At 45.2% G+C, this 27,825-nt stretch overlaps 1 protein-coding gene across 2 annotated transcripts in view; it reads right to left on the bottom strand.

Moving 5' to 3' along the window:
- The window catches only part of MTM1 (myotubularin 1), a 41,771-nt gene extending 22,888 nt beyond the window's left edge, over window positions 1–18,883 (bottom strand). For both annotated transcript variants that reach the window (XM_066639878.1, XM_066639879.1), the window contains exons 1-6: window positions 18,807–18,883; window positions 7,244–7,329; window positions 6,480–6,552; window positions 4,889–4,983; window positions 3,797–3,907; window positions 1,287–1,388 (exon numbers count right to left, since the gene is read on the bottom strand). In XM_066639878.1, the coding sequence (XP_066495975.1) occupies window positions 1,287–1,388; window positions 3,797–3,907; window positions 4,889–4,983; window positions 6,480–6,552; window positions 7,244–7,306 (444 nt within the window). In that variant the 5' untranslated portion in view covers window positions 7,307–7,329; window positions 18,807–18,883. The remainder of the gene's footprint in view (window positions 1–1,286; window positions 1,389–3,796; window positions 3,908–4,888; window positions 4,984–6,479; window positions 6,553–7,243; window positions 7,330–18,806) is intronic.
- Between the last annotated feature and the right edge of the window lie 8,942 nt (window positions 18,884–27,825).

The following is a 27,825-nucleotide window of genomic DNA, read 5'->3' as shown; positions in this document are numbered from 1 at the left end:
ACCAAGGGGTAAGATTCTAGATCAGCGCCTGCTGGGCTTGTTTTCTGCTTGCAGGGTTGCTTGTTTTATTAATAAACCATAAGCAAGCATTCAAAAAAAAAAAAAAGAATCCCCAGCTGAAGTGATACAGTCTAGTCTATGACTTCATTTTGCTGCATGCATGAACCAGGCCCAAGTGAAGAGTGATCAAGTGATATAGGCCTGGTTCAGAGGTAACCCGCATTTCACACTTCATGCAAGGGCCACAGAGAAAGAATTTTAGGCTCAGGTAGCCTCCTTCCCCCTCCATGTATATGCAAGGAAGAAGTTTAAAACTCTTGTTTGCAGTTTGAACAAGCCACATCTCCCATTTAGTTTGAACAGGAAACTATGGCTTGTTCCAAACCACTTTGTTTACCAGCAAGGATATCCAATGAGGCCCAAACTTCGTGTTGGGCATCTAATTCTGGCTCTTGAGAGCCAGTGATGGTGCAGTGGTTCTGGTATCGGACTTTGACCTGGAAGATCTGGGTTCAAATTCCTGCTCACGAAGCTTCCTGGGTGACCTTGGGCCAGTCACTCTCTCTCAGTCTAACCTACCTCACAGGCTTGTTGTGAGGACACAAGGGGGTAAGAAACTGTGCACATCACCCTGAGCTCCTTGGAGAAGGGTGGTATAAAAATGTGAAAATAAAGCTAAGCTATGGTTTCACATTATATTTGAACCTGGTCAGATGTAGACGTACTAGCCCAAAACTCCTTGTGGGAAACTACTTGAAAAACAGCGGAAGCAAGTATCTAAAAGGCTGAAATACAAATTAGGATTTAAACAATTTCTATAGCATGTAACATATCAAGTGCCTACATGTCTTTTTTTATTTATCCATACAAAAGCTCACAAATTCTAGAAGTCTAATCCTGTGCTAGTCTAAAAGCAAACACCGGGCAAAGCTGGGAAGATTGCCTTATTGTAAGGTATTACAGCTTCGACTGGTGCACATGTTTATATATTCTGAGCTTTGCATAGAAATATCACATTTTCATATTTTGATATTTCACGATTGTCAGGAGCCACAGTATACCTTTCTTTACCTCTACATCTGCATGTGTGTGCATTTGTACCTGCAAACTGAGGCCAATGCCAATCTCACAGAGTTGGCTCCTGACCATAAACCGATGCACTGCAAATACAAGTCTTTAAAAAGTACAACACACACACACACACTCAGGTGTGTGGCATTTTCCCAAGGAGCTGGCTAGAAGACTTCAGACTTTCTAGAAAAATTGTACCATTCCAAACAACTTACCAAGTTATGTGAAAGTGGAAAAGCGTATTTGGTCAGGAGCTCAAATATATCTCTTCTGCTATGGCCTTCTTGTTTCAATGCAAAGCGTAGATTTCTCATATCCTAAAATTGGAACCACAAGTTCAAATTCACACACACATACACACACAAAAAAACAAACCAAGAGAAAAGCAGGTTAATCCATTGGACGGCGCACTTGAAATTTATCCTGTGTAGTTCATCCTGCGCAATCCAAATATTTTGGTTGAACTGGCTTATGGATTGGGCTGAGAACAAGCATTATAAGCACAAACTGCTTAATTTTATCCTATACAAATCGGAAGATACTTACCAAGCATAAGGTAAAAGTAGCCTCTTAAAAGTAGCAGGCTCACAGATCAGTGAAGCTTTGTATTTGTGAAGTAAACAAGCACAGTAAATGAAAACAAATGATATTTTAAAATCCCAAATTAAAAAAATATGGCGATAGAGTTGACAACTGATGGCGAATGCCATTAACTAGATAAAGCTGAGTAGTGCCAAAGCACTGTTGGAATGACCTCCTTGGCAGTAATTGTGGTCCTGGAATAGCAATGAAATTTTATCTTGTTCACTTAGCCAGGATTCTCAACCTTATCCCCATGTTGCAAACATGCGTCCTATCCGTAAACTGTAAGGTTGAGAACAGGCACCAAGTTTCCACAAGTTCTTGGTCTCCCAATCCCAAAATTTGCTCTCCTTACATCTGTGGTCTCTAAACCGCAGGGTACCGCTGAGTAGGGTTGAGAAAGTAGGCACCAAGTTTTCACAAGTTCCACAAGGGGGAAGGGTTTTTCCAGGTGCTGGATCTGGCCCACAGGCCATGGTTTGGTGCCTGCTGCCTTAGATCAGGGGTGTCCAAACATTTTAGCAGGAGGGCCACATCATCTCTCTGACACTGTGTCGGGGTTGCATAAAAAAAGAATTAATTTACATTTTAAATTTAAATAAATTTACATAAATGAATATATTAGAGATGGAACTTATATGAATGAGTGAAGGTCTTGCAGTAGCTCAAGGCCTATAAAAGGCCTTACACAAAGCAAGCCTTTCCTTCGCTGCCACTGCTGCATCACAGACATGAAACACCAAGGAGTGGAGGAAGCCCTCGTCCCACAGCTCAGGTGAGAGGTCAAACAGTCGTCCTCACACTGAGAGCAGTTGTGTCGAGCCAACAAGGGCTGCAGCAAGTCTCTGGAGGGCCAGAGGCTCATTGGAGTCTGGGGCTCCCTGCGGGCCAGATTGGGAGCCCCCAAGGGCTGCAAGTGGCCCCCGAGCCGAGGTTTGGGCACCCCTGCCTTAGATGAACAGACATCATACTTTGAGAAAGTGGGACTCAACAGAACTCTGTGCAGGGAGGGACATAGGAGAAAAAATCTGAAGCATGTATTATGTTCCCTTCCCCCAGCCCCCGAAGATCATAGGCAAGGCCCTTCATTGGATTCTGATACATGCAAGGTCAGAGTGATGGCTTCAAGGAGCAGGGCCTAATCTGGCACCCTCCCTGTGGAAAATCTTACTCAAGGAAACCCACCAGGTTCAGTAATTTCACATTTCAGAGAGGGGCCTCTGGCTGATTTCACTCCCGTTTTGCTTGGGGTTTGCCACTGCTGGCACATGCACACATATGAAGCTCCTTTATACCAAGACAGTCCTCTGGTTCATCCAGCTAAGCACCGTCTTTTCTGACTAGCAGAGGCTCTAGCCTATAGGGAGTGCAGTATGTGTGTCCTTCCTGCTGAGCACTGGATGCCCCGAATGAACACATGAAGTTGCCTTCTAGTCTCCAATCATAGCTCAGTAGTGTCTACGCCAGAGGACCACCAAGCTGTAGTCCATGGGCTGGATCCAACGCACCTGCAGAATCTCTATCTCAGGCACAGTGTGGAGGTACCTTACCATTCTGCACTGCAGCCTTTTTCTTAGTGCCCAATGTTGAGAGTCACAACGGGCAGCCGCTGACCCCCAGAAATCTGGGCATGGGCCTTCTGGGGTGATGTGTTGTAGAAGTGGCTGCCTGGTGTGACTTTCTGCCAAGATCAGGCATGAAGAACAGAGATTGTTTTGTAGGTGCGCTGTAGGCCACACTTTGGAGACTGCAAGTCCTACACGAACAGATAACCACTCTCCACAGTTACAGGGATACATTTTATAGTACTTGAAGATCCCATGGACTGAACTAGGAAACATACAAAGCAGGTGGTCTATCACCAAGTATGGCTAACCCAAAGGAGATGTGCATATCTGTGTCTAAGTTGACTGCATTTTTATATTGTCTTGCAAGGTGCTTTGAGAGTCTTTATAGGGCTGGTAGGCAAAGTACAATGTTTTAAAAGGAATCAAGATTGCAAGACTATATTACTCAAAGTTTAGAAATTCACAAGCGAGTTCTCTCTCTAGTCTATCTTCACTCCAGTTGCTTTTTCTCCCAGCAAAAACACCCACCTCCAACCTACGCATCAGGGTGATGGGACAATTATGTTTAATCTCACCTTACAAGTAATATCTAATCCGTATGAATTCTCTCCTCTACTCGACGCACCTCCCATCTTCTCAATCCTTGAAATTACACCCAAAGGAACATCTATAACCACCACTGGATCCTAAGAAGATAAATGATAAAGCAGGTGATTCCCCACAATCCACACTTTGGAGATTTTTACTAAAACATGTGCAGCGTTACACCTTATACTGAGAGGTGCTATTTTAATAGAAGCTACCTTTTCATGATGAAGAGTAGGGCTCAACTTGTCAATCATGCAGGTTATATTTGTGCAAGAAGTACTCAATAGAAATGTAATGCAAGCAGTGGCTGGCAGGCAATGTTTAAGTCTGTATCACCAAACCAATGCCTCTTTTGTATATGGTAAAACAGTATGGCTTTTCTCTCTCAGTATTCAGCTATGACACAACGCAGAAAGTCACCCTGCTGTGGTACTGTCCACAGAAAGTGACTCAGGTATGCAAAAATGATAGAAAATTTAAAGTCAGAACTGTATTGTTCCTTCAAGTTTAAGAGAGAGAGTTAACATTCTGCTTCTGAAAAATCCCAAACGTATTTCAGGTGTCATGACTCTTTTGTGTTCAAACTCCATCTTGCCTTCCGGTGTTTGTGAAAGGCAGGGGGTGCTTGAATGAACACACCTCGAATCACCTTCAAAGGTCAAACCACCGAATGAGCCCCCATAAGCTACTACAGGGGTGTCAAACTCGTTTCATTCAGAGGGCCGAATAGCATTCATGATACCTCCTGAGGGCCAGAAGTGATGTCATTAGGCAAGAAGTGATGTCATGAAACTGGTCATAACCAAAAATATGCACCACTTTTTCTCACTTAGAAACTCATTAGTTGCAAATGACAGAAGAGAAAATACACAAATCTTGATAATCTTTCAAGATATGGGAGATCCCAATTTCATGTGGGCTGCCCTTTCAGTAGTAACACCTCAGTACTGTTCAGCAGCTGAGAGTCTAAGGGACAGATAAAAAGCTTCCGCGGGCTGCATCCGGCCCCCGGGCCTTATGTTTGACATACCTGAGCTACTACATCCACCAGAAAATTATGCCACTCTAAGAGTATTTACCGATTCCACGCTTCTCAAGTACAGCCTGTAGGTTGTTATGAACACTCTTCCTTTCACAGGCCCATTAAATGGACACATGTAAATGACATCCTTATCTGCAGAAGGAATAGCAGTTATACGTTTAAAATACTGCAATGAGGTCCTGCACGCTCAGATCGCTAATCCTCCCCCATACCCATTGCACCTGGGTCTGGACACCTCTTTAGTATTGGCAGTAGCCCAGGCAGGGGCAGTCCCTCCCACTCCCACCCAGCAGTTCTCTTGCCAGCGATCAAATGGCTGCTGGGAAGGGGAAGATGATAGATTTGCCCAGGGTGCTATGACTTCCCACCCCGGAGGATAACAGGGGTTGTTCCCAGAGAATCTAGAGCGGCAACTCTGAAACTTTTTACCGCTGAAATTCACTTTAGTCATGTTGCACCCATGTGGCTCCTGGGTCGCATCCCCAAAATGCAACGCTGCAAGGCATTCTGGGCACAATGTGGCCTAGAACAACTTGCGACTACTGGGTCGCACCAGCTCTGCAACCCACCCAAAAAATAGAGCAACAGGAGCCAAACCCCAATCTGCAGGCTACACCTGGCACCTGGAGAAAAACCTTCCCCATCCTGCATGGCACTTGCCATTCCACGGGGCCGCCTCATCTTTCCAGCCAATCTTGTCAAAAAGGCATGCTTGGTAGCCACTTCCACTGCCAATCACTCTGTGCCCCAATTTCGGGGTGGAAGCTGCTGTCCAGAAGCAAGATCGGCTGGAAAGATAAGATGCAGCAGTATGGAACACTAAGCCCCATGCAGGACAGGGAAGGCTTTTTCGCTGCACAGCGGTCCATGGTTTGGAAACCATTGGTCTAGAGCAGGGGTGTCCAAAGTTTTTGGCAGGAGGGCCACATCATCTCTCTGTTGCTGTGTCGGGGGCCAGAGGGGGGGAAAGAATTAATTTACATTTAAAAGTTGAATAAATTTGAATAAGTTTACATAAATGAATATATTAAAGATGAACTTATATGAATGAATGAAGGTCTTGCAATAGCTCAAGACCTATAAAAGGCCTTGCACAATGCAAGGCCAACCTTTCCTTTGCTGCCGCTACTGCATCACAGACGTGAAACAACAAGCAGTGGAGGGAGCCCTCATCCCACAGCTCACGCGAGAGGTCAAACAGTCACCCTCATTCTGAAAGCAGTTGCGTTGCGCCAGTGTGGGCTCTAACAAATCTCCAGAGGCTCATTGGAGACTGGGGGCACCCTGAGGGCCACATTGAGAGTCCTTGAGGGCCGCAAGTGGCCCCAGGGCCGGGGTTTGGGCATCCCTGGTCTAGAGCATCCTTGGTCGAAGGCAAATGCCTGCCATGGGACTTTTGGCCCAAGTCCTCTTTAGTGATGCATCAATCACAGGTTTTAAATGCAGACATTTAGGATCCGGCAAAACCTGATGTAGCCATGGCGCAGACTGTCCAAGCCTGATTGCATGCCTGCACTCTGATGCTACACTCAATTCAAAAGTAACATCCTCCATCTGAGGTGGTTCAATCCACGTACTGTTTTCCCACATATGAATGGGCTCCTGACACAATTTGTCTTTGTTTTTACCTGTGACTCTCGTTTCACCGGGAATAAGAGGGATTTCTTCATTGTGATCCCAGTTAGTTCCGTCTTTCATAGGCTAGAGGAGAAATAAGAGTATCAGAGCAGAAATTCTTAGATTACAAAAGCCCAATCGAAGCCTCAACACCAGTTACAACAGGTGTATCAAACTTGCTTCATACAGCTGGCTGAATAGCATTAATGATGCCTGCTGAGGGCTGGAAACAATGTCTTAAGCAGGAAGCGATATCATTAAGCAGGCGATGACCAGAAATAAGCTCTTTTTTTCTCATTTACAAACTCACCAGCTACAAATAACAGGAAAGGAAATACACAAATCTTGATCATATTTTCAAGCTATGGGAGAGCCCAATTTTCTTGCAGGCTGCCCTTTCAGCAGTAACACTTCACCACAGCCCAGCAGCCAAAAGAAGCCAAAGGTGGTGCAGGGAGAGCCCAAAGAAACGCGGGCTGAATAAAGTGCTTCCACAGGTCACATCCAGCCTACGGGTCATGTTTGACACCCCTGAGTCAGAAGAACTGGAAGCCAAGAAATCCCAACAAGAGATCAGTCTTGTTTCATCCTGCCGAAGTAGTGGGACGATAACAACTTGGCATACATCCTTAAAACAAATATTAAACCTATAGAACTAAAACATAAGGAACAATTCAAATTTTCAAGCACATAACAATGAAGGGTTCCAAAAGCTTAAAAAAAAATAACCAGAAATTTTAAGCTAGTATAGGAAAAAAGGTTGACGCCCACTCACTTTTCTAATTGAAGCATTCTCCAAGGAGTTTGAGTTGCATCTAGGTGTTGAAGAGGCAGCCATACTGGGGAGGGGTGGGGAAGAAACTGTTAAGAAAACAGAAGGCGTAAGTTTACTTGGTAATTACATTTTATAATCAAAGCTTGGTTTAGCTTAGAATATATGAAATTGCCTTAAACTGCATCAAGCCTTTGGTCCTGCTCCGTATTGTCTGCTCTGATCAGTAGAGGCTCTGATAGAGGTGATAGATATCCCTCATCACCTGCAATCCGAGTCATCTCTAGAGATGCTGGGAATTGAACCTGGGACTGCCTGCAAACCAAGCACACACCTTACCACTGATCCAGGACCTCCTTTTGCAACCCTTGAATGAGGAGGAATGGGAAGAAATTTTATTACCTAACACCACCTCCTCCATTATATTCACACATCTGGAAGGCTTCCAAAGACCCCACATGTTCGCATGCTAAGTTTATGTGGAAAAATGAATTAATGCATTAAAGTAGCTCCAACAATGCTAACTAGCCAGTTTAGTCAATATAAAGCAGAATGCTTAAAATGACTGGAAACCAGGCATGCCCAGAGTTCTCTGCTAGGAGTTTTCCATTTGGGGGAAGGTCAGGGAAAAATAGCCTGTTTTCGCCAAACCATTTCAGAAAAAGTTAGACACACACAAAGGAGGGAGGGAGGGAGGGAGGAAATGCAGTAGGAATCACTAGTATTTTTCCAGTTGTGGACACCTCTGTCCCCTAATTGGAAGAGCAGTTAACAGAAGGTGAGAATCTACCGCCCACAGCACCACCTTGAGCAGAGTGTAGCTTAAAAAGGCAATGTGAGTTTGGATGGACAACAAATGCTTCAGTGGATTTTGGACTGTGGGGTTAAGTGAAGGATTAGCTTCTCTTCTTAATGTGACAACTTTGTTGTCACTGCCTCTTTGGCTACCCCAAAAATCACTCTGTACTTGATGACCAAACACTACTGCAGGAGGGTAGGCTGACACTGCCCCTGCACTATTCCCCCCCAGTGAGAACTGCCCCCAACTTGAAGGTGCTTTTTACTCCGTTAACAAAACACCCCCACCCTGGCAGCTGGTATTTGCAGAACAACCAAGACACACATCTGTGAGTTGCTGTTGCCGTAGCATGTACTTTGGCCCCAGTTTCCCTTCCAACTCACTTACTGCTGCTTAGATCGAGGGTTTTTGAAACCCTCTGGCTTCTCACTTGACAACCTGGGCTGATCAAATGATTTTAAAAAATCACTTGAAGTAACATCATTAGCAGTAGTTAACAGTTGCAACCTTGTCATAACAGTACGATACGTGTACGGAACTTCAAAACATTTGCTGAATTTTCCATACATTATGACTAAAAATGAGTATTCCATACATTATAATCCAACAACCACTCAAAGAGATATTTTTAGAGTGGATCAGTGCTATTAGCCCCATATTATAATACTAGTCGACCCTCAGCATCTGTGGGGGTTGTTCCCAGAAGCCCTGTGGATACTGAAATCTGCAGATAACGGGAGCAGTGTGTGGGCCCATAGAAGACCTCCAGATGTGACCAAGTACAGGTACAGGTCAGCCCTCAAGATGCAGGTTGGAAAATCGCAATGAGTCAAATCCATGGGCCCCAAACCCACGGATAATTACGGCTGACCTGTACTGCATCAAAACTGATATACTGGAAGGTTGGAATTGACCAATAAGCAAGAGGAGATTTTCACAATTAACAGGAAAATGGGAGAGGAAGCTCTGGGTAAAGATAAAAAAGTAGCCGAGTCAATATCATTCTGAAATTAGGTGGTGCATCAAGATGTGGCTCCTGAACAAAAACCAGTAAGACCCATCCTGACAAAATGTTTTAGACCATAAAAGCATCCTTTAAGCCAGGGGTGTCCAAACTTTTTGGCAGGAGGGCCACATCATCTCTCTGACAGTGTGTCGGGGGGGCCAGGGGGAAAAAAAGAATTAATTTACCTTTCAAATTTGAATGAATTTACGTAAATGAATAGATTAGAGATGGAACTTGTATGAATGAATGGAGATCATGCAATAGCTCAAGGTCTGTAAAAGGCCTTGCACAAAGCAAGGCCAGCTTTTCCTTTACTGCCACTGCTGCATCACAGATGTGAAACAGCAAGCAGTGGAGGGAGCTCTTGTTCCACAGCTCATGCGAGAGGTCCAACAGTTGGCTGTCATGAAGAGAGCAGTTGCATCAGGCCAGCACAGACTCCAGCAAGTCTCTGGAGGGCCAGAGGTTCATTGGAGACTGGGGGCTCCCTGAGGGCCGCATTGGGAGTCCTTGAGGGCCGCAAGTGGCCCTAGGGCCAGGGTTTGGGCACCCCTGTTTCAAACAGATGAAAACTTTATAGCTACAAATGGCAACAAACACACAGGTAAAACTTCTCTGTTTGCTTGCAAACAGCATATCCTTCCTTTTAGAATGACAATGCAGTAATACCTCTGAAGAATAAATTCAGATCTCGGTTCACAGTCCCATAGCAAGTCATCCAGAGGTACAAAATAAAGTTGTACATCCTCACTGCTGGGAACGGCTCCAAACCCTTCAGTCTCGGCACGGTTCCTACAGAACATCTTGCTCAGAAAATTCTGTCCATGCATGACACAGAGATATCCGGGAGTCCAAAGCACATAAAGAGATGCTTTGTCTTTTGGTTTTGGGTGCTGCAAGTGGTTGTCTTTTTAAGAATTGATATTCTATGGAGAGCAACTTGTTCAACTGCATATTTTTTTTTCATGTTTTGTATGCTTCAATAGAAGTACAAATACACCACAGGCGTGTGTTTTAATGCTCTAATTATTGAAAGCTTATTTCATCTCCCTTCACAATGACTACTAAGCCTCATCCTTCTAAAAATGAGTATTGGTTGCTAGGAAGCTTTATATCAAATCACCCTTGGTTCGTCTAGTGCAGCGATTTTCAACCTTTTTCATCTGACAGCACACTGACAAGGCGTTAAAATTGTCAAGGCACACCATCAGGTTTTTGACAATTGCCAAAGCACACCATGCTGGCAGTGGGGGCTTCACATCCCTAGTGGCCCTACTAATCAATGACCTTCCCTCAAATTCCTGTGGCACACCTGTGGACCATTCGCAGCACACCAGTGTGCCACAGCACAGTGGTTGAAAATGGCTGGTCTAGTGGAATGTTTCTCTAAATACGCTCCTAGAAGTCCAGGGGCTCCAAGAGACCATGCAGGGGTTTCATGAGCACACCACAAGTGGCTGCCATTTGCCCCTGCCCGTCATCCCTGCCTCCCTTTTGTAGCACTCCTTCCTCACTGCCCTCAGGTGCTGGCTCTTCACTGATAATCAGTGTGCCACACTGCACATGCACCAGTGCTGTGGGGATCCATAAAAATCCATGCAAGTGCCAGTGGGGGTCCCCAAGACTACTTTTAGTAATGAAAGCAGTGGTCGCCAAACCATGGCTTGCTGCATGACAAGATTATCTGCTTGGGCATGGTAGCGGTGGAAGCTGTCCGTTCCATGCTGCAGCCCCCATGTTTTACTGGCAATCTTCTCAGAAACTTGTACTGGGCAGCCGCTTCTTCTGTCCGTTGTCCCAGCAGGCCCTGTGCGAGTTTCTGAGAAGACTGGTAACAAAACATGGGGGCTGCAGCATCGAACAGAAAGTTTCCGCCACTGCTGTGCCCGGACCAGTAATTTTGACATGCCGGATCCAGCCAGTGGGCCACAGTTTGGAGGCTACTGGTGTAAAATGGAATCAGGAGACCAAATTTTGAGAACCACTGATCTAGCAGAATACTGCAGATTCTGAACAGGCAGCAGTTTGCCACAGTCTCAGACACAGGTCTTTCACAACCCAAGGGCAATAAACCACTGAGCTACAGAGCTTCTGCCCGACCCCCATTTCTGAAAGAATATCTGCTACTACCTGTTTGTTTCAACCAGACGGTAATGGCATACTGGGTCAGGGGATACAGCCACCATAAACAGAGTGACGAAGCTCAAAAGTTTTTTTTTTGCTTTAAATCTAAACCCTTCAAACAACCCTACCTTTGTCCAGTAGACCAGTGCTAGCTCTATTCCACAATCTGCAAAACCACAACATGACACTGTTCTCCACAACACCCACCAGCAGCAGCTGAAGTGAAACTACGTATTCAGCACCTCCCACTCTTTGCTCCCAGACCACCAGTTGGGATCACTGACAATACCTGCCACTCTTCCACCAGTACCCACTAAACTCTGGTTTCTTCAGATTTAAAAATAAGCACATGCTTCCTTCAAGATACCAGGTTAACAGGCTTCTATTCTATAAGCGAGTTCTATACTCCATGTTTCATCTGACTATAATCTCTGTTTGGTTTTGTGACATTTCTTGTGACAGTTTCGTATTTAACCTGCCAAAATTGTGCAAGACCTTGCAATTTGGCTGCACCAATCACACAAATCATAAGTTATGGCCACATCTGGAGTACTGTGTACCCTTCTGGTCACCACATCTCCAAAAGGATATAGCAGAACTGAAGAAGGTGCAGAAAAGATCTACCAAAATGATTAGTGGGCTGGGGCATCTCCCTTATGAGGAAAGACTAAAGCATTTGGGGCTCTTCAGTCTAGAAAAAGGCACCGGGGACGGACGGACGACGACACATGATTGAGACGTATAGAATTATGCATGGGATGGATAGATCCCTCTCACACAACACCAGAACCAGGGGATATTCATTAAAATTGAGTGTTGGGAGAGTTAAAACAGACAAAAGAAAATACTTCTTTACCCAGCACTTAATTAATCTATGTAACTCCTTGCCACAGGATGTGGTGATGGCATCTGACCTATATGCCTTGAAAAGGGGTCTGGACAGATTTCTGTAGGAAAAGTCCATTCACAGGTTACAAGCCATGATGGGTAAGTGCAACCTTCTGGTGCAACCTCCTGGTTTCAGAAATAGGCTGTCTCTTAATGCTAGACGCAAGGGAGTGGCAACATGATACAGATCCCTTGTTATGCGCTTTCGCAGGCATCAGATGGGCCACTGCGAGATACAGAAAGCTGGATTAGATGGGCCTTTGTCCTGATCCAGTGGGGCTGCTCTTACGTTCATGCTCACATGCTTCATAAAGCCTAACAGGCTTCTTTTCTGTAAGAATGAATACTACACCCCACGTTTCATCTAGCTATGGTTGACTTTGTGACGTTTCTTCAAGCAGTTTTGCATTTTACCTGCCAGAATTATGCAATACCTTGCAATGTGGCTGCATCACTCATTGCCTACTTAACGACACAAGAATCTGCTCCAGCCTAACATATAATGGAAACAACAAATGAGCAAGCTAATGTTACAGATTCTTTTTTTTTTTTCAACATAGTGTTTAGGGAAGGGGATGAAGAAAAGCCAAGAGCTACCTCCATTGGTAACTACAAAGCTCAATGCCTCAAGGTTTTCCTGTAATTCTCTCACCTTTCATGTGAAGTGCTATGGATTTTTTAAAAAATGCAAAAAGGGAGTGAGAACTCTGAAGGTTTGCCTGAGCATCTCTCAAGGAGCAAGTAAAAAAGAAGATGCGGTCAGAAGGAAACACTGATCTAACACCTATATGATTCAGCCATGACCAAGGAGCGTTTTAGATAGTGGGGAATAATAAAATTGCCTCCCGTCAACTCTCAGAATCTGATCTGAAATCAATGATATAAGAATAGTTGCGTGTCAGGGAATGGATGATGCAGCCAACTTGAAAGGCCTTACATCATTCTGGGAGGTAAAAAACAAAACTGCCTCAAGAAATGTTACAAAAAACAAACAAAAATATTTGGATGCTCAAAAATAGCATTTTAGCAAAACCATTCTGTTTACTCTTCCTTCCCTTGATGTTTTAATACGATTACATTTTTCAATCTGCCAAAATGCTTTTGGAATATGGAGTTCACAAAAAATGCAATTTTCTGGTGCTAAAACCAGGAACTTTAATGCCAGAGCCAGGGGCATCCACTAAAATAGAGTGTTGGGAGAGTTAGGACAGACAAAAGAAAATACTTCTTTACCCAACATATAATTAGTCTGTGGAACTCCTTGCCACAGGATGTGCTGATGGCATCTGGCCTAGATGCCTTTAAAAGGGCATTGGATAGATTTCTGGAGGAAAAGTCCATCGCAGGTTACAAGCCGTGAAGGATATGTGTAAGCTCCTGATTTCATAAGTAGGCTACCTCAGAATGCCAGATGCAAGGAAGGGCATCAGGATCCAGGTCTCTGGTTGCCTTGTGTGCTCCCTGAGGCATCTGGTGGGCCACTGTGAGATCCAGGAAGCTGCACTAGATGGGCCTTTGGCCTGATCCAGAAGGGCTCTTTTTATGTTCTAAAAATAGTCGGAAAGGAGTTACAACCCTCTTTCTGAACATTTTGCATTTAGTAATATCTTTCAGAGGTGGTTCTGGGTCGCCTTTTTGGCAGACATGACATGACGCCAACCACACAAATAAACAGCAAAGTCCTATGTGAAAGAGCTACACACACAACCAGCTCCCACACCCAGAAGCTTCAAGCCTCTGGCATCCAAGTGACCACATTGGCATCCAAGTGACCAAGTGATTTTAGAAATGGGTTAAGTCAGAATGCCAGATGTAGGGGAGGGCACCAGGATGCAGGTCTCTTGTTATCTGGTGTGCTCCCTGGGGCATTTGGTGGGCCGCTGTGAGATACAGGAAGCTGGACTAGATGGGCCTATGGCCTGATCCAGTGGGGCTGTTCTTATGTTCTTAACTACAATTCCCAGGAAGCCTTGCAGGTCTCTTGTTATCTGGTGTGCTCCCTGGGGCATTTGGTGGGCCGCTGTGAGATACAGGAAGCTGGACTAGATGGGCCTATGGCCTGATCCAGTGGGGCTGTTCTTATGTTCTTATACAGTTCCACCAGAGACATTTTAGTCACACATGCTATCAGTGCACATATATGGGCATGGGAGTGACTGAGAGTCAGTCCTAATACACTTATGGAAACACAGCAATCTTGTACACAACTGTGCACACTTAGGGCCCAATCCAAAAGATGAGCAGCATCCGCACTGAATGTCACAAATGGCACGTCTGTGACACCCTGCGCAGAGTTAGCGTCAGAAGGCACTGAGCCCAGCACTGGCTGGTTGCCACCCAGAGCTAGGTAAGAGCTCTGTGCAAAAGTGAGGGGAGGCGTTCCGGGATGGGGGGAGGCACCGGAGTGAGAGGGGGATGCAACTGCAGGAGCTCTTCTGGACCGACACGGAGTTGTTGGGCGATGGAGCCACCGGCTTCAGTACTGGACTGCCCATCACACACTACGTGCAACCATTTTTCACCTGTACAGTATCATAACCCTATTGAGCTGGGACAAAGAAAGCAACAGTTACAACATTAAATCACCACCTGCTAGAAATATTTCTGCACCTGTGTCCTAAATTGCTGTCTGCTTCTTAATACTGCGGATTGACAATCAGGCTTACCCAGACTTACAATCCTCTTCCTGTAGTGGTGGAGACATGGGCATGCGCCACTCCCTGCTGCACACTTCATGCGTGATGTAGGTGCGCAGTTTCCACAGACTTTCCTTACCCCCCTTTTAAGATTAAAAATTACACAGACTAAGACCCTGAATGGGGTACTGTGTGTATGACAACAGCAGGGCATGTTGCCCACTCTTCCATCAAAGGGATTCACTGGGCCTGGCGTCCTTGTGATCCAACCATAAGCTAAAGGAGAAGTCCACCATTTTTAAAACAAGATGTCTTTCTCTTGTCCACCAAATACCACCCCTACAGAAGATGTAGCAAGAACATGTCCATTCACCCCAAAAGTACAAGTTAACTGAGAAAGCACCCCAAGAAGATTTGGTGCACAAAAAAGCAGCATCTTCCCATTAGTGATTATATTATTATTATTATTATTATTAACAGTATTTACGCTTTTCAACTAAAAGTTCACAAAGCGGTTTACAGAGAAAAATCAAATAACTAAATGGCTCCCTGTCCCAAAAGGGCTCACAATCTAAAAAGATGCAAATGAATACCAGCAGACAGCCACTAGAACAGACAGTGCTGGGGTGAGGTGGGCCAGTTACTCTCCCCCTGCTACAAAAAGGAGCACCCACTTGAAAAAGTGCCTTTTACCCAATTAGCAGGGGTTAATTGTGCATCTTCCCCACTCCAGCACCCTGCCCAATACATTTTATAATATTAAGTTACCCTGAAGATGAAGACAGGCACTATGAAACGTAACAGAAACAAAAGCTATATTGGAAAAAATAAGTGTGCCTTCATTCAGCACATTAATGCATGTAATTTGATAGCATAAGATAGCGAGATGGCTACTCACCTATATGGCCATGTGGGGGGGAGGGAATGAAGGGCAAAATGGATGAAGGACTTTGCAACCAACACCCCCTTCCTGCATCCCAATTTTAACAGGATAAATAAAGTTGTCACTGCCACCACCCAAAGTTGAAAGGAGGAAGTCACTTTAAGGAGAATAAAAGCTCCATCTCAAGTTAAAAGGGATCACCAAAATCTGGTAAGTCCCCTTAAAATCAAGTAGTAGAGGGACCAGCTCCAGTAGAAGCTGGAGTAACTCCCTCTTAAGAGCGCAATCCTATCCCCTTATGTCAGTGCTTTCCAGCACTGGCATAACAATGCCAATGGGACATGTGCTGCATCCTGCAGTTGGGTGTCACTCATGGAGGCTTCCTCAAAATAAGGGAATGTTTGTTCCCTTACCTTGGAGTTTCATTGCTGGAAAGCACTGACATAAGGGGTTAGGATTGCACCCTAAGTGAACTTAGTTAGGTAAAACAGCAAAAGTACAAGGAATTTATTAAAAGGCTGCAAAATATCAGAACAAGGGAGGGAAAGTGATGGAAATAACACAAGGCAGTGACTGCGCAAGAAAAAGGAGGGGGGAAAGGTGGACAGTGGTAATGATGGGCAATCAGGTATGAGGTCCAAAACAGCACTGAATATATCTATGTGGGGAAAGGGGGGGAATTAGTGATTTCACCACAAACGTTTTAAAAGCCAGGATGGTGAAGCGATTCAGAATCTGTCTTAGACCTGGAAGATCCAGGTTCAAATCTCCACTTAGCCACAAAGCTTTCTGGGTGTCCTTGGGCCAATCATCACCTCTCAGCCTCATCAACCTCACAGGGTTGTGAAGACAAAAAGAGGAGAGGAACTATGTACACCATTCCAAGTTCCTTGGAAGAAGGATGGTGTAAAAATGTGAAAAATATATAAAAAGTGGATGAAAGGGCAACGTCATGGGGGGCAATCCTATCAGTCACTACTAGTCATGATGCCTGTCACCTTGGAGCAAGAGGACAACAACGACAGAGGTACAAAATGCATACCAGCAAGAGCAAGGAGGGGAAGCAGGAAAGGGGAGAGAAACAGAAAGAACATCATCACAGGTTGAGAACACAAGGCAAAAAAAAAAAAAAACCAAACAGGAAGGAACTATAATTAAATAGGAAGATGGGTAATGATTAATTGCAGCTGGGTGGGAGAAATCCATCATGGACATCTCAGGGTGAAAGTTGGTGGGGAAAGGATACTAAGTGAAGATATGAGGAAAGACTGTAATAAAATTCAAGGAAGGAGGGAGGGAGAAGTCACAGTTTGATGCTTGAAAAAAGGTATAGAGTGGGGGAGAGAACTCGCACCATATCTGGTGTATGTGGGCGATAAATATATCAGAAAGGAACTACTATTTAATGTGTGTGGGTGAGACATACTATATATGGACAAATTTTGCCTGTGAGGTCTGCCACAGGGCATGAAAGTGGCTGCAAGGAGGCGACACACATTATCATAATTAGCTCAATTAAAAACACTAAACTGCCTCTCAGTCCCACCAAGGCAGCTTACGATAACTGAAAACAATTGCCAACCCCTCGAAGTGACAGAACAGTGTCCCCTTTTTGGTACAGAATAATAAAGCCTAAACTGTAATGAGTTGCTAAAAATAGCAGTTTTTCTCATTATAAAAGAGATATCAATATTAAGATGTAAAAAGTTCATACTAAGATGCCGGGGGTGGGGGATTGTAGAAAGAGCCTGCCCGTAGGGAGGTGGGAAAAGACTTGCCTTTGAAAAAATGGAAGGGGTCAAAATAGGGAGGAGGAAAAATAGTTTGTTTGGGCACAGGATAATGTTGGCACAGGATAATGGAGAGAAAAGACGCTGACATGTGGGGAAGAGGAGAAAAAGCCATCAAGGCCAGCTCTGCCACCTCCACCAGCTGGTGCCTTTTTACACTGAACTGTGGCTCTGCCCCTTCACAGTGAAGCACCACCTCCCACTCCTTTATTTTTGTATTCTACAATATAGGGGGCGAAAAATTGCAAGCTGCCTTGGACACTCCCAGTGGGGAGGAGAAGGGCAGGATATACAGATTTTAAAATAAAAAACAGGAGAGGCTGTAGCTCAGCAGCAGAGCACCTGCTTTGCATGCAGAAGGTCCCAGGTTCAAGCTCTGGCATCTCCAGAAAGGGCACCCAGTCTATACTCCAGGCCTCACTGGTCTAAATCTGAAGAATAAGACATTGGAGTCCTGAAGGGGTGGAGGATCCAGGGCTGGCCCAAGACTCCCTGGTGCCTGAGGCAGTAGATGAAATGCTGCCCTATCGTGCACACCTGGTTATGCACCAGACTTTGTTCGTCTGGCTCCTGGGGATGGAAAAGAAAGAAGTGAACAGAGCAGAAGAGGAAACACGAAGGAGAGGCAGGGTGGTGGGCTAGCTAGACACTCTAATCTACCACTCTTTATCTCTCCTAAGCTTCCTCTTCCCCTCTTCCTTTCCCAGAGAGCAAATGGAGAGGAGAGAGATAAGCAGCCCCCCCCCCAAAAAACCCTGCTGCCTCAGGCAACCACCCCAGCTGGCCTCACAGGAGGGACATCATTCCAAAAGGCTGTTTCTCTCCCTGCTCCCTCCCCTGAGCTGGTATAGCCCACCTCTGCCAAGATGGCACACCATATCTCCCTGATGTGCCTCCACTGAATCTGGAGAACGAGGGGGAGCTGCTCTGTACCTCTTTCTCCCCCCAGCAACTCACCCCACTGTGGTAAGGTGCCGCATCTCCTCCACTCACAGCAAAAGGAGAAGCGAGCAGGAGAGAGATAAACAGACCCCCATCAATCTGCTACCTTGGGCAACCATCTCAGCTGGCCTCACAAATTAGGAATTAGACTGCTCCTTGAAGGGATGTTTTGACTTGGGACATTCCAAAAGGCTGTTTCTGTCTCTCCCCTCTTCCTCCACCGATGGCACAGTCCACCCCTGCCAAAAAATGTACTTTCCCCTTCCCAATACCGCCCATAATACCAACTACTCCTTGCAAGGAGAAACATAGCAGCTCAGGCACGTCAGCTCCTAGTTTCCAGAGGAGCTAGATTTCTCCTTGCAGGGATATTTGACTTAGGACACTTCCCCAGAGCTGATACAGTCCAACCATAGCACCCTGGTCTGCTTCCACTGAACCAGGAGGAGGGGGCTGCCCTCCTCCTCTTCTTCTTCTTCTTCTCCCCCGGCCACTCACCCCACTGTGGTCAGACGCCGCCTCTCCTCCCCTCGCAGCCTCCAAGCCTTCCTCCCCTCAGCCCTCCTGCTGTCACGTGACAACAGCTGACAGGAAACAGCCACCCGCCTGCTCCGTCCAGCAAGAGAAAGCGCGAGGGGAGGGGGAGAAAAGGAGAGGCGCGAAGGATGCTGGGAAGCGTAGTCCGCTTTGGAGTCCTTGGAGCGTTCTTTGCGTCTGACGTCACTAGACGTTCCCCAGCACTTCTGGGGAGTTGTAGTTTTTTTTTTACACCATCCTATTGTCTTAATTGGGGGGACAAGGGGGATCTTGCCCCCAAGGGTCAATAATAGCCGCACAGCTTTGATTCCAGCAGTACAGCCCTGAGCATGTCTACTCAGGAGTATTTTGTATTGGCAACCTTCAGTCTCGAAAGACTATGGTATCGCGCTCTGAAAGGTGGTTCTGGCACAGCGTCTAGTGTGGCTGAAAAGGCCAATCCGGGAGTGACAATCCCTTCCACACCGGGAGCAAGTGCAGTCTGTCCCTGGTCTGTCTCCCTGGCTATGGGCCTTCCTTCTTTGCCTCTTTGCCTCAGACTGTTGGCAAAGTGTCTCTTCAAACTGGGAAAGGCTGATTTCAGTGGGGCTTACTCCCAGGTAAGTGTGCACAGGGACTGCAGCCTGAGCTGCAGTTACTCACTAGCCTTCAGTAGGTAGGATGATTCACAGCTCAAGCCTATGCATATCTACTCAGAAGTAAGTTCTATTAGAGTCAATGGGGCTTACTTCCAGGAAAGTGTGGATAGGATTGCAGTCTGAGAGCCCAAGCCTATGCATGTCTGCTCAGAAGTAAGTTCCATTAGAGTCAATGGGGTTTACTTCCAGGAAAGTGTGGATAGGACTGCAGCCTGAGAGCCCAAGCCTATGCATGTATACTCAGAAGTAAGTTCCATTAGAGTCAATGGGGCTTACTCCCAGGAAAATGTGGCTAGGACTGCAGCCTGAAAGCCCAAGCCTATGCATGTCTACTCAGAAGTAAGTCCTATTGTGTTCCATGGGGGCTTCCTACGAGGAAAGTGTGTATAGAATTGGGCTGTTAGGTTGCAAATTCTATCCACACATTCCTGGGAGTAAGCCCCCATGGAACTCAACAGGACTTACTTCTAAGTAGACATGCATAGGATGGCTGTTACAGTGTGATGCTAGGTATGCCTTACTCCAATATAAACTCCATTGATTTCAGTGGGATTTTTTTTTTTTTACTTCCAGATGAGTGTATATAACAGGCACCTTTGGTGTTTTGCTAACACACAGCCCAATCCTAAACTGGTCCTCTCAAAAGTAACTCCCATTTTGTTCAATTGGGCTTGTTCCCAGGAAAATGCGTACAGGATTGTAGCCACACTCAGTTTTCATGTCCTGTTACTTTATAAGAAAAAGGGGTTGAGTTTTGTTGCTCTGGGGCTGTTAAGCCATTTCTGCCCAAAGTTGCACAGATGCAACAGGGATCAAACGTGTACACCTGTGGGCTGGGCTTAATAACCCATTTCTGCCCAATAACCCATTTGATCCCTGTTGCATCTATGCAGAAATGGCTTAACTCAATGCAGGAGAATGATTTGCATGCAAGGAACTGCCAGGCTCTATCAACTTTTGGAATAGAGAGTATCAGGTAATTAAACTGGATAAGCAAAACAGTAGATTCTCCCCTGTGGACAGCTGCTGCTACTACCCTGGTTAGAGTCTGATAAAGGAAGTGCAAGGTTTTATCAACGAGAGGGGTAAAGGGGGCAATGTGTACCCAGGCCCCAAAGGAGGCACCAAGAAATTTCCTGGGATCTTACATTTTCCAATCTCACCCAGTCTTGCTGCCCAGGTGGAATGCTGGGAGCACTGCCCTGGTCATGGTAGAGAGGAAACTGGTCTGCTACAGTAACTCTTTGGCTTGTGCATCTGCTTGCCATGAAGGAGTATAGAGGAGCTCAGGGACAGAGCTGTAAAAGTAAATTTTGATACACACAGGACACTTTCCATTCTTAATATTATTATGCTAAATACTATTATTAAGTCTAATAGTATGAATCTAAATACTATTATGCTAGTTTACTGCAATGATTTCCTATACTGAAAAGATTTTAGAAAGACTTAGGAATGGATTTGGTTTTCCATAATGTATTTAGTTGCTGACACCATGCAGGCAGGTAGACCTGGTAAGTCAAGTAGACCTGGACTCCAAAGACTATTCTGGCTTTTGCCACCACCATCACCACCCCACTTCTTCTCCATTCTCCCCCACCCTGTTCCCCCCCTTTGGGAAGAGACCCCAAAAAAACTTTGTACCCCTGATAAAGTTCTATTCAGAGGCCATGCAGGTATTTAAACCAGATAAGCAAAACAGCAGGTTCTCCCCTTTGACTCTGCACCCTGTGGACAGCTGCTGCTACTACCCTGGTTCGAGTCTGATGATTTCCACAGTGACATGGAGGAACTGGAACCACTCCAGAAATCCCTGTAACATGTATTTGAGTAGCACACCTGTTCACACATGACATTATTTCTCTGTGCGGCCCTGGACTCAGGTGACAGCCAGAGTGGAGAAAAGCAGGCAATTTACCCTGGCACTGATTTGACTGAGGGCTGTTCTGCATTTTGTTCAGTATTAATGACCCAGAGAGGGATGTCAAACTTATTTCATAAAGAGGGCCAAAGTTAGCATTCTCTGAGGGCTGGGAGTGACGTCATTAAGCAGAAAGTGACATCATTATTAAGCAAATAATGGCCAGAAATAAACACTTTGTTCTCACATAGAAACTCATTAGCTGAAAATGACAAAAGTGAAAAATGTGAAAATATTGTTCATGTTTTCAAGATATGAGAGAGCCCAATTATGAAGCTGGGAGAGCCCAAATATAATGGGGAGGCTGGATAAATAGCTTCTGGGGACCACATAAGGCCCAGGAGCCTTATATTTGACACCCTTGACCTAGAGTCTTCTTCTAAAAGAAAAATGGGGCATGGTTTATTTTTTTAAAAAACAAAACCATACGCACCTACACAGCCTTCTTTTCAGAATCATTTTAATAAACTAAGCTAAGGGTCTTTAGTGCTGTGATCTTCAGTTTTGCATACTGTGAGGGCTAAACCTGTACTGCTTGCTACTCAACCCCTCTTCCCTCCCTCTCCTTCTATTCTTGATTCTTTTGGAGTGAGTGTCTTGTTTGGGCTGACCTCAATTCCTCAGCTGCTGGCCTCATCCTATTTAAAGCCATTTCCCCACCTTGTCCTTTTACAGCACAGAGTCCCAGCTGAATCCAGCTCTGCGTCACTGAACAGGGCATTACACTGTCGTAAAATGAGCCCTCAGCTGAAGTCTGTACTGGACAAATGTGGAAAGGCCAGAGAGGTACACAACTCACTGATAAAACATGGTTAACTGTGTGGTGCAAAGGAGCAGCACCCTGGGTCAGATTTCTCATCTACTCAACAAAAACTAAACAGCAAACCCACATAGATATATATTTTTTTTCCTGCTTTCACAGCTGAATTGAGGGCCACCCCATTAAGCTTACTGGTAGAAAGATGTGTCATTTTGCACTGGTCCAAGTTTAATATATGAATTCATTATGTTAATGACTTGAAGCAGCAATGACTTCGGGCTCAGATGGTTTTAAAAGGGATTAGAGAAATGTGTGGAAGAGAGATCAGTGGGGAGTAACAAGGGTTGCTAAACAGAACTTCCATATATAGGAGCAGGATACCAGATGGTGGGGCAAGCAACAGGAAGACAACAATGTGCCTTGCTTAAGGGTGACCAGGAACATGTGGATGACCCCCTAGTGCAGGTTGGCAATTGCTTAGAATGGAGTGCACACTCCTAGGCTGCAATCCTATCCATACTTACCCAGGAATAAGCCCCATTGACTATAATGGGACCTGCTTCTCAGTAGACATGCCAAGGATTGGGCTTCAAGCCATGTTGAAGCCTTAAAGTTTAATCAGGGCAAACGCTTCGCTGCAATAGGTTGCATCCTCAGGGTGGCATTCATGGAACTTTGTGGTCTGTTGCACATGCTACTCTCCCCCCTCCCCATCTCTATGTGCCTGAATTACACTATTGTAGTGTCAGCACTGTGGTTGGTTCCTTGTTCGGCCTGTTCTATTCTCTCATGCTTACATTGCATGCATTTTACATTTGATTTGTAGCCCTGAATGGGGAAGCCTGTTTGAGGCTAGTCACACAGGCACAGGAGAGCAAGTTCAAGCCAGAGTATCACCAAACATGTAAGTCACAGATTCTAAGCTGTGTCAATACTTTACAGCTCTTCATTGCAGTGGCGTAGCTAGAAGGAGTGCAAAGCAATAAGTTTTGCAGGGAGCCTCACTGTGGTGTGCAAGCCATAGTGTGTATGTGCAACCTCCTGATTTTAGAAAAGGGCTATGTCAGATGCAGGGGAGGGACCAGGATGCAGGTCTCTTGTTGTCTTGTGCGCTCTCTGAGGTATCTGGTGGGCTACTGTGAGATACAGGAAGCTGAACTAGATGGTCCTATGGCCTGATCCAGCAGGGCTGTTCTTAAGTGGCCCCTTCCCCTCCCCTTTGGAGTCACTCTGGGCAGTAGGAGCAAAACAAAGGCATATGCCCAGAATGGCTCTTAAGGAGAGCAGAAGGGGCTGCTTGCACGCCGCAGTGAGGCTCTCTGCAGAACTTAGACCCAAATCCTAACCAACTTTCCAGTACCTGGCTTAGCTATGCCAGTGGGGCAGATGCTGCATGTTGCAGTTGGGTGGCACTCACGGGGGGCCTCCTCACAGTAAGGCAGGCCTTTTCAAACTGGGGCGTCATGACGCCCCAGCCTGTGGGCCCTGCCCTCTGCCCCCTTAAGGGGGGGGCTTTAGCAGAGGCGGTGCGCAATTGCTCTGCTTTTACATTCACTGCTGCAGGGATCTCTAACAAAGGTTTGCACCGGGCTCCCTGCACCCTGGGGAGGCTGCAGGAGGCTTGGGTGAGTGCTCACAAGCCCCTGCAGCCCCCTGAGCGGCATGATCCTGGGGATCACGCGGCTGCCTCCCCCTGCCCCCGCAAGCACTTACAGTGGCTCAAACTCTCCTGGAGAGTTTGAAAACCACTGCAGTGAGGGAATGTTTGTTCCTTTACCTTAGAGCTGCATTGCCCTTACCTCAGTGCTGGAAAGTTGGTTAGGTTTGCGCCCTTAGTGCTTTGCACCCCCTCTAGCTACACTACTGCTTCATTGCATTCTGTCTGACACTGCCCTTTTTCAAACAGTGTGCAAATGACAAGCTGAGTTTCCAAAGGCTGCAAAAATCCCCCCTTTGCTCTCCTTGCCCCATGGAACCAAAACATTTCCTAACTTTGGTTACCATTCGGTTTTAAGTTTAATATGATAACAGTTGTCTCTTCATTGTGTTGGCACCAAACTGTCCCACCAGAATGGCATTTTTTAAAACTGTGCTTCTGACTGGTCTGTCATTTACAAGCCTCTATAGTTTCCTTTGCTGCAAGAGCAGCACAGCAGGCAGCTTAGAAATGGAACTGCAGGTGGGACCTCAGTATCCACTGATTTGACTCACCATTTATACGGGTCCACTTTTAAATGCCTTGTGACAAAGCAAAAATGCACCAAAATCCAATTTCCTACCTGTTAAATAATTATAATTTCTTTACATTAGATTCCACTATTCACCCCATATAGTTGCTGAACACGGTATAGTGTATATACCAGTGGTTCTCAAACTTCTTAGCATTGGGACACACCTTAAAAAAAAAAAGTTTCACTTTACAGCTACTCAGGCCTCTGTGGCTATAACTATGTTTGGGCAGCAGTGCTCCCCCAAGTACTAGCTTGTTTAACCCTTGATACACATAGCTTAATCTGCCTTGTCGGTTTCACAATCCACCAAAAATTGGGTCACAACCCACTTGTGGGCTATGGGCCCACTGTTCTGGAACCACTGGTCTATACCAGGGGTGCCCAAACCCCGGCCCTGGGGCCACTTGCGGCCCTTGAGGCCTCTCAATGCGGCCCTCAATGCGGCCCCAGTCTCCAATGGGCCTCTGGCCCTCTGGAGGTTTGTTGGAGCCCACACTGGCCCGAAGCAACTGCTCTCAGCGTGAGGACAACTGTTTGACCTCTCACGTGAGCTGTGGGATGAGGGCTCCCTCCACTGCTTGTTGTTTCACATCTGTGATGCAGCAGCAAAAGAAAGGCCAGCCCTGCTTTGCGAAAGGCCTTTTATAGGCTTTAAGCTATTGCAAGAACCTTCATTCATTCATATAAGTTCATCTTTAATATATTCATTTATGTAAGCACATGTAGATTTATTCAAATTTTAAATGTAAATCAATTCTTTTTTCCCCTGGCCCCTGACACAGTGTCGGAGAGATGATGTGGCCCTCCTGCCAAAAACTTTGGACACCCCTGGTCTATACCAATGCATTCCGGGGCGACAATGGAGGAGCAAGAAACCTGGAAGTGGTCTTTCAAGTTATTTTTCCACTGATTTTTTTTCCACCGGAATGGAACCCCCTTTGGATAACGAGGCACGACCTGTACTGCACTCCAGTGCAGCTGTACTGACCCTGAAAGACAATGGCATGAGTAATATCTTGACCAAGAATCATTTTAAAAGCAACGCCAAGCCTACGTGTGCATCTCCCCTCTTACCTGCTGCTTGGATCTTTGTTCGTTTTCCTGGGTTTAATTCAGTGCACAGTTGCTGTTTGCTCTCTACATGGACCACATGAAAGAATTCTAGTGGTCTGCACACTACTTATTTTGAAGGTGGGAGGTGCGTTTATGTTGTAAGGAACAAAAGTAACTTAAAACAGCTTAAAGAAAATGGTCCAAAACCTCTCAAAGTAAAGACTGCTCAACATACAGTTCTGTCGGACACCTCTTCTGACTTCATTAATCCCTGAGACCAATGGGCCTTTTCAGAAACCTGGTGTATCCCCTTAGGCTTGTGAAATAGGATTCTCCAGTCAATTAGCAGAGCTCTAGGCCATCGCCTCTTGAGAATTATCCCTTTTACTATACTTGCATCCATCCCTTTCTTCTCTTGAGCTCTTTAGGGGATAAGTCTTGCTAGGGAAAAAATTACATGATTTCTATTCATTTATATTTTAATGCCATTTATTATCCCAAAGTGACCTCTCTTTGGGGTTTGGGAGATCAGAGTACTTCCAGTAATCTTCCCAGGACTTTCTTATTGCAAGCTACCATTTATACTGCCAGTTTCAGAAGAATAAAATATGCACTTAACAAGTGAGCAGGACTGACTGTACATAGAAGTATAGAACCAGTGAGTCGATTTCCAAACTTGCATCCTTTTTCACTGGGAAAGAAAACAAGGTTTCAGACAACTACACTGATGTATGGAGCAAGCCTCTGTGCTTATATCTCAAGACAACTGGGGAGAGCTGTCAAATGAACACCCGGGAAAGGAAGCTGAAAGGAACACTAAAACCGGGGACATCCACTAAAACTGAGTGTCAGAAAAGTAAAAACACACAAAAGAAATATCTCTTTAGTCTGTGGAACTCCTTGCCACAGGATGTGGTAATGGCATCTGCCTTAGATGTCTTTAAAAGGGGATTGGACAGATTGATGGAGGAAAAAACCACAGATTACAAGACATGATGGATATGTGCAACCACCTGGTTTAGAATAGGCTATGTCAGAAGGCCAGGTGCAAGGGAGCAGCAACAGGATGCAGGTCTTTTGTTGTCTTGTGTGAGGCACCTGGTGGACCACTGTGAAATACAGGAAGCTGGACTAGATGGGCCTTTGGCCTGATCCAACGGGGCTCTTCTTATGTGACCCGATTCTAAATCTTTACCAGTTCAGCTTGATCTACAAAAAAAATCAGTAGGTGATCATAAAAGGCTTCACTGGTTATGTCTGAAGATCAAGCCAATGTTAAAAGGCACAGGAACAGATGCTTGAAAAGTGCTGACACAGCAAGAGCTGCACAGGTAGCAGCACAATAGTGGCTGGAAGATTCCAGCAAAGAAGAGGAGAAGGGACAATTCAGTACATGCCAAAACTGGTACAACTCTTTCTCCTGTACATGCTGAAAGGACACATTCCTCAAAAGTCACTGCACAAGTGCCAAGTGTTAATAGTGGAAGTACCAAGTCTCCGGATTGTCATTTTCAAAGCCATTTTCCAGTTCTTTGGATTTTAATTTCTCCAAAAGGGTTACATACAAGACCTTGTGATCCAGTTCCTGACCAAAAATAGTAGATGCCTGCAAGTTGTCTACTACATTCATTCAAGTCAAGGCTGCAGATTTTTTTGTGTTTTTTCAATGCTGATTTTACAAAGAAAAGGAACAAAACGTGCAGTGGGTGCAATTTTTCCTTGGCAGTTTATTATGGTATGAAGGGAAAAACATTTTGGTGTGCTTGAAGTGGACGTTATCTTACAAATGGAGGATGGTGTGGCTACTAAAACATGGTTACTACAAAGTATGAACAGTTTTGAAGAAGTTTACAGTACAACGGATTTTCTTTTATAAACAGACTCTTAAATATACATATGACAGGAAAAACATCCAAAGTTAAGCTATTTGTGTTTACAGACATTTTCTCTGGGAAGGGAGGGGGAGAAAAAAAAAAAAGAGAGCATGTGTCTCATATTAAAAACATAGGAAATATGAAAATTGTTTTAAACCAGGAGCAAATCACCTGTACACTACAAATATACACTGTCGAGGTGGGCAAACCAGGAAGGGTTATCTTCATTGAATGGTAAGAGCTATTTTTGTGTGCTCTTCTGGGGTTAGAGAACTTTGGAGAACAGCATTTTCCCCACTCAGCAGCCTTCTTACTAGAGGTGCTTGAAAATGGTGTTGTTTATTTTACTCAGAAGAAACAAACACCTCTACTTATTACTCTAGGGGCTGGCTCACATGTGTACTTCGTCATTGGGTTATTCAGCGTCTGATGGATTTGTAAGCTGAAAATGCAGGTGGACACTACTGAAAAAAAAAAATATATATATATATATATATATATAT

Source organism: Tiliqua scincoides, chromosome 12 (genome assembly GCF_035046505.1).
Source record: "Tiliqua scincoides isolate rTilSci1 chromosome 12, rTilSci1.hap2, whole genome shotgun sequence".
In the NCBI taxonomy this organism is placed as follows: domain Eukaryota; kingdom Metazoa; phylum Chordata; class Lepidosauria; order Squamata; family Scincidae; genus Tiliqua; species Tiliqua scincoides.
The sequence above is the reverse complement of the archived record's forward strand: the minus strand, read 5'-3'. Positions and strand labels throughout refer to the sequence as shown.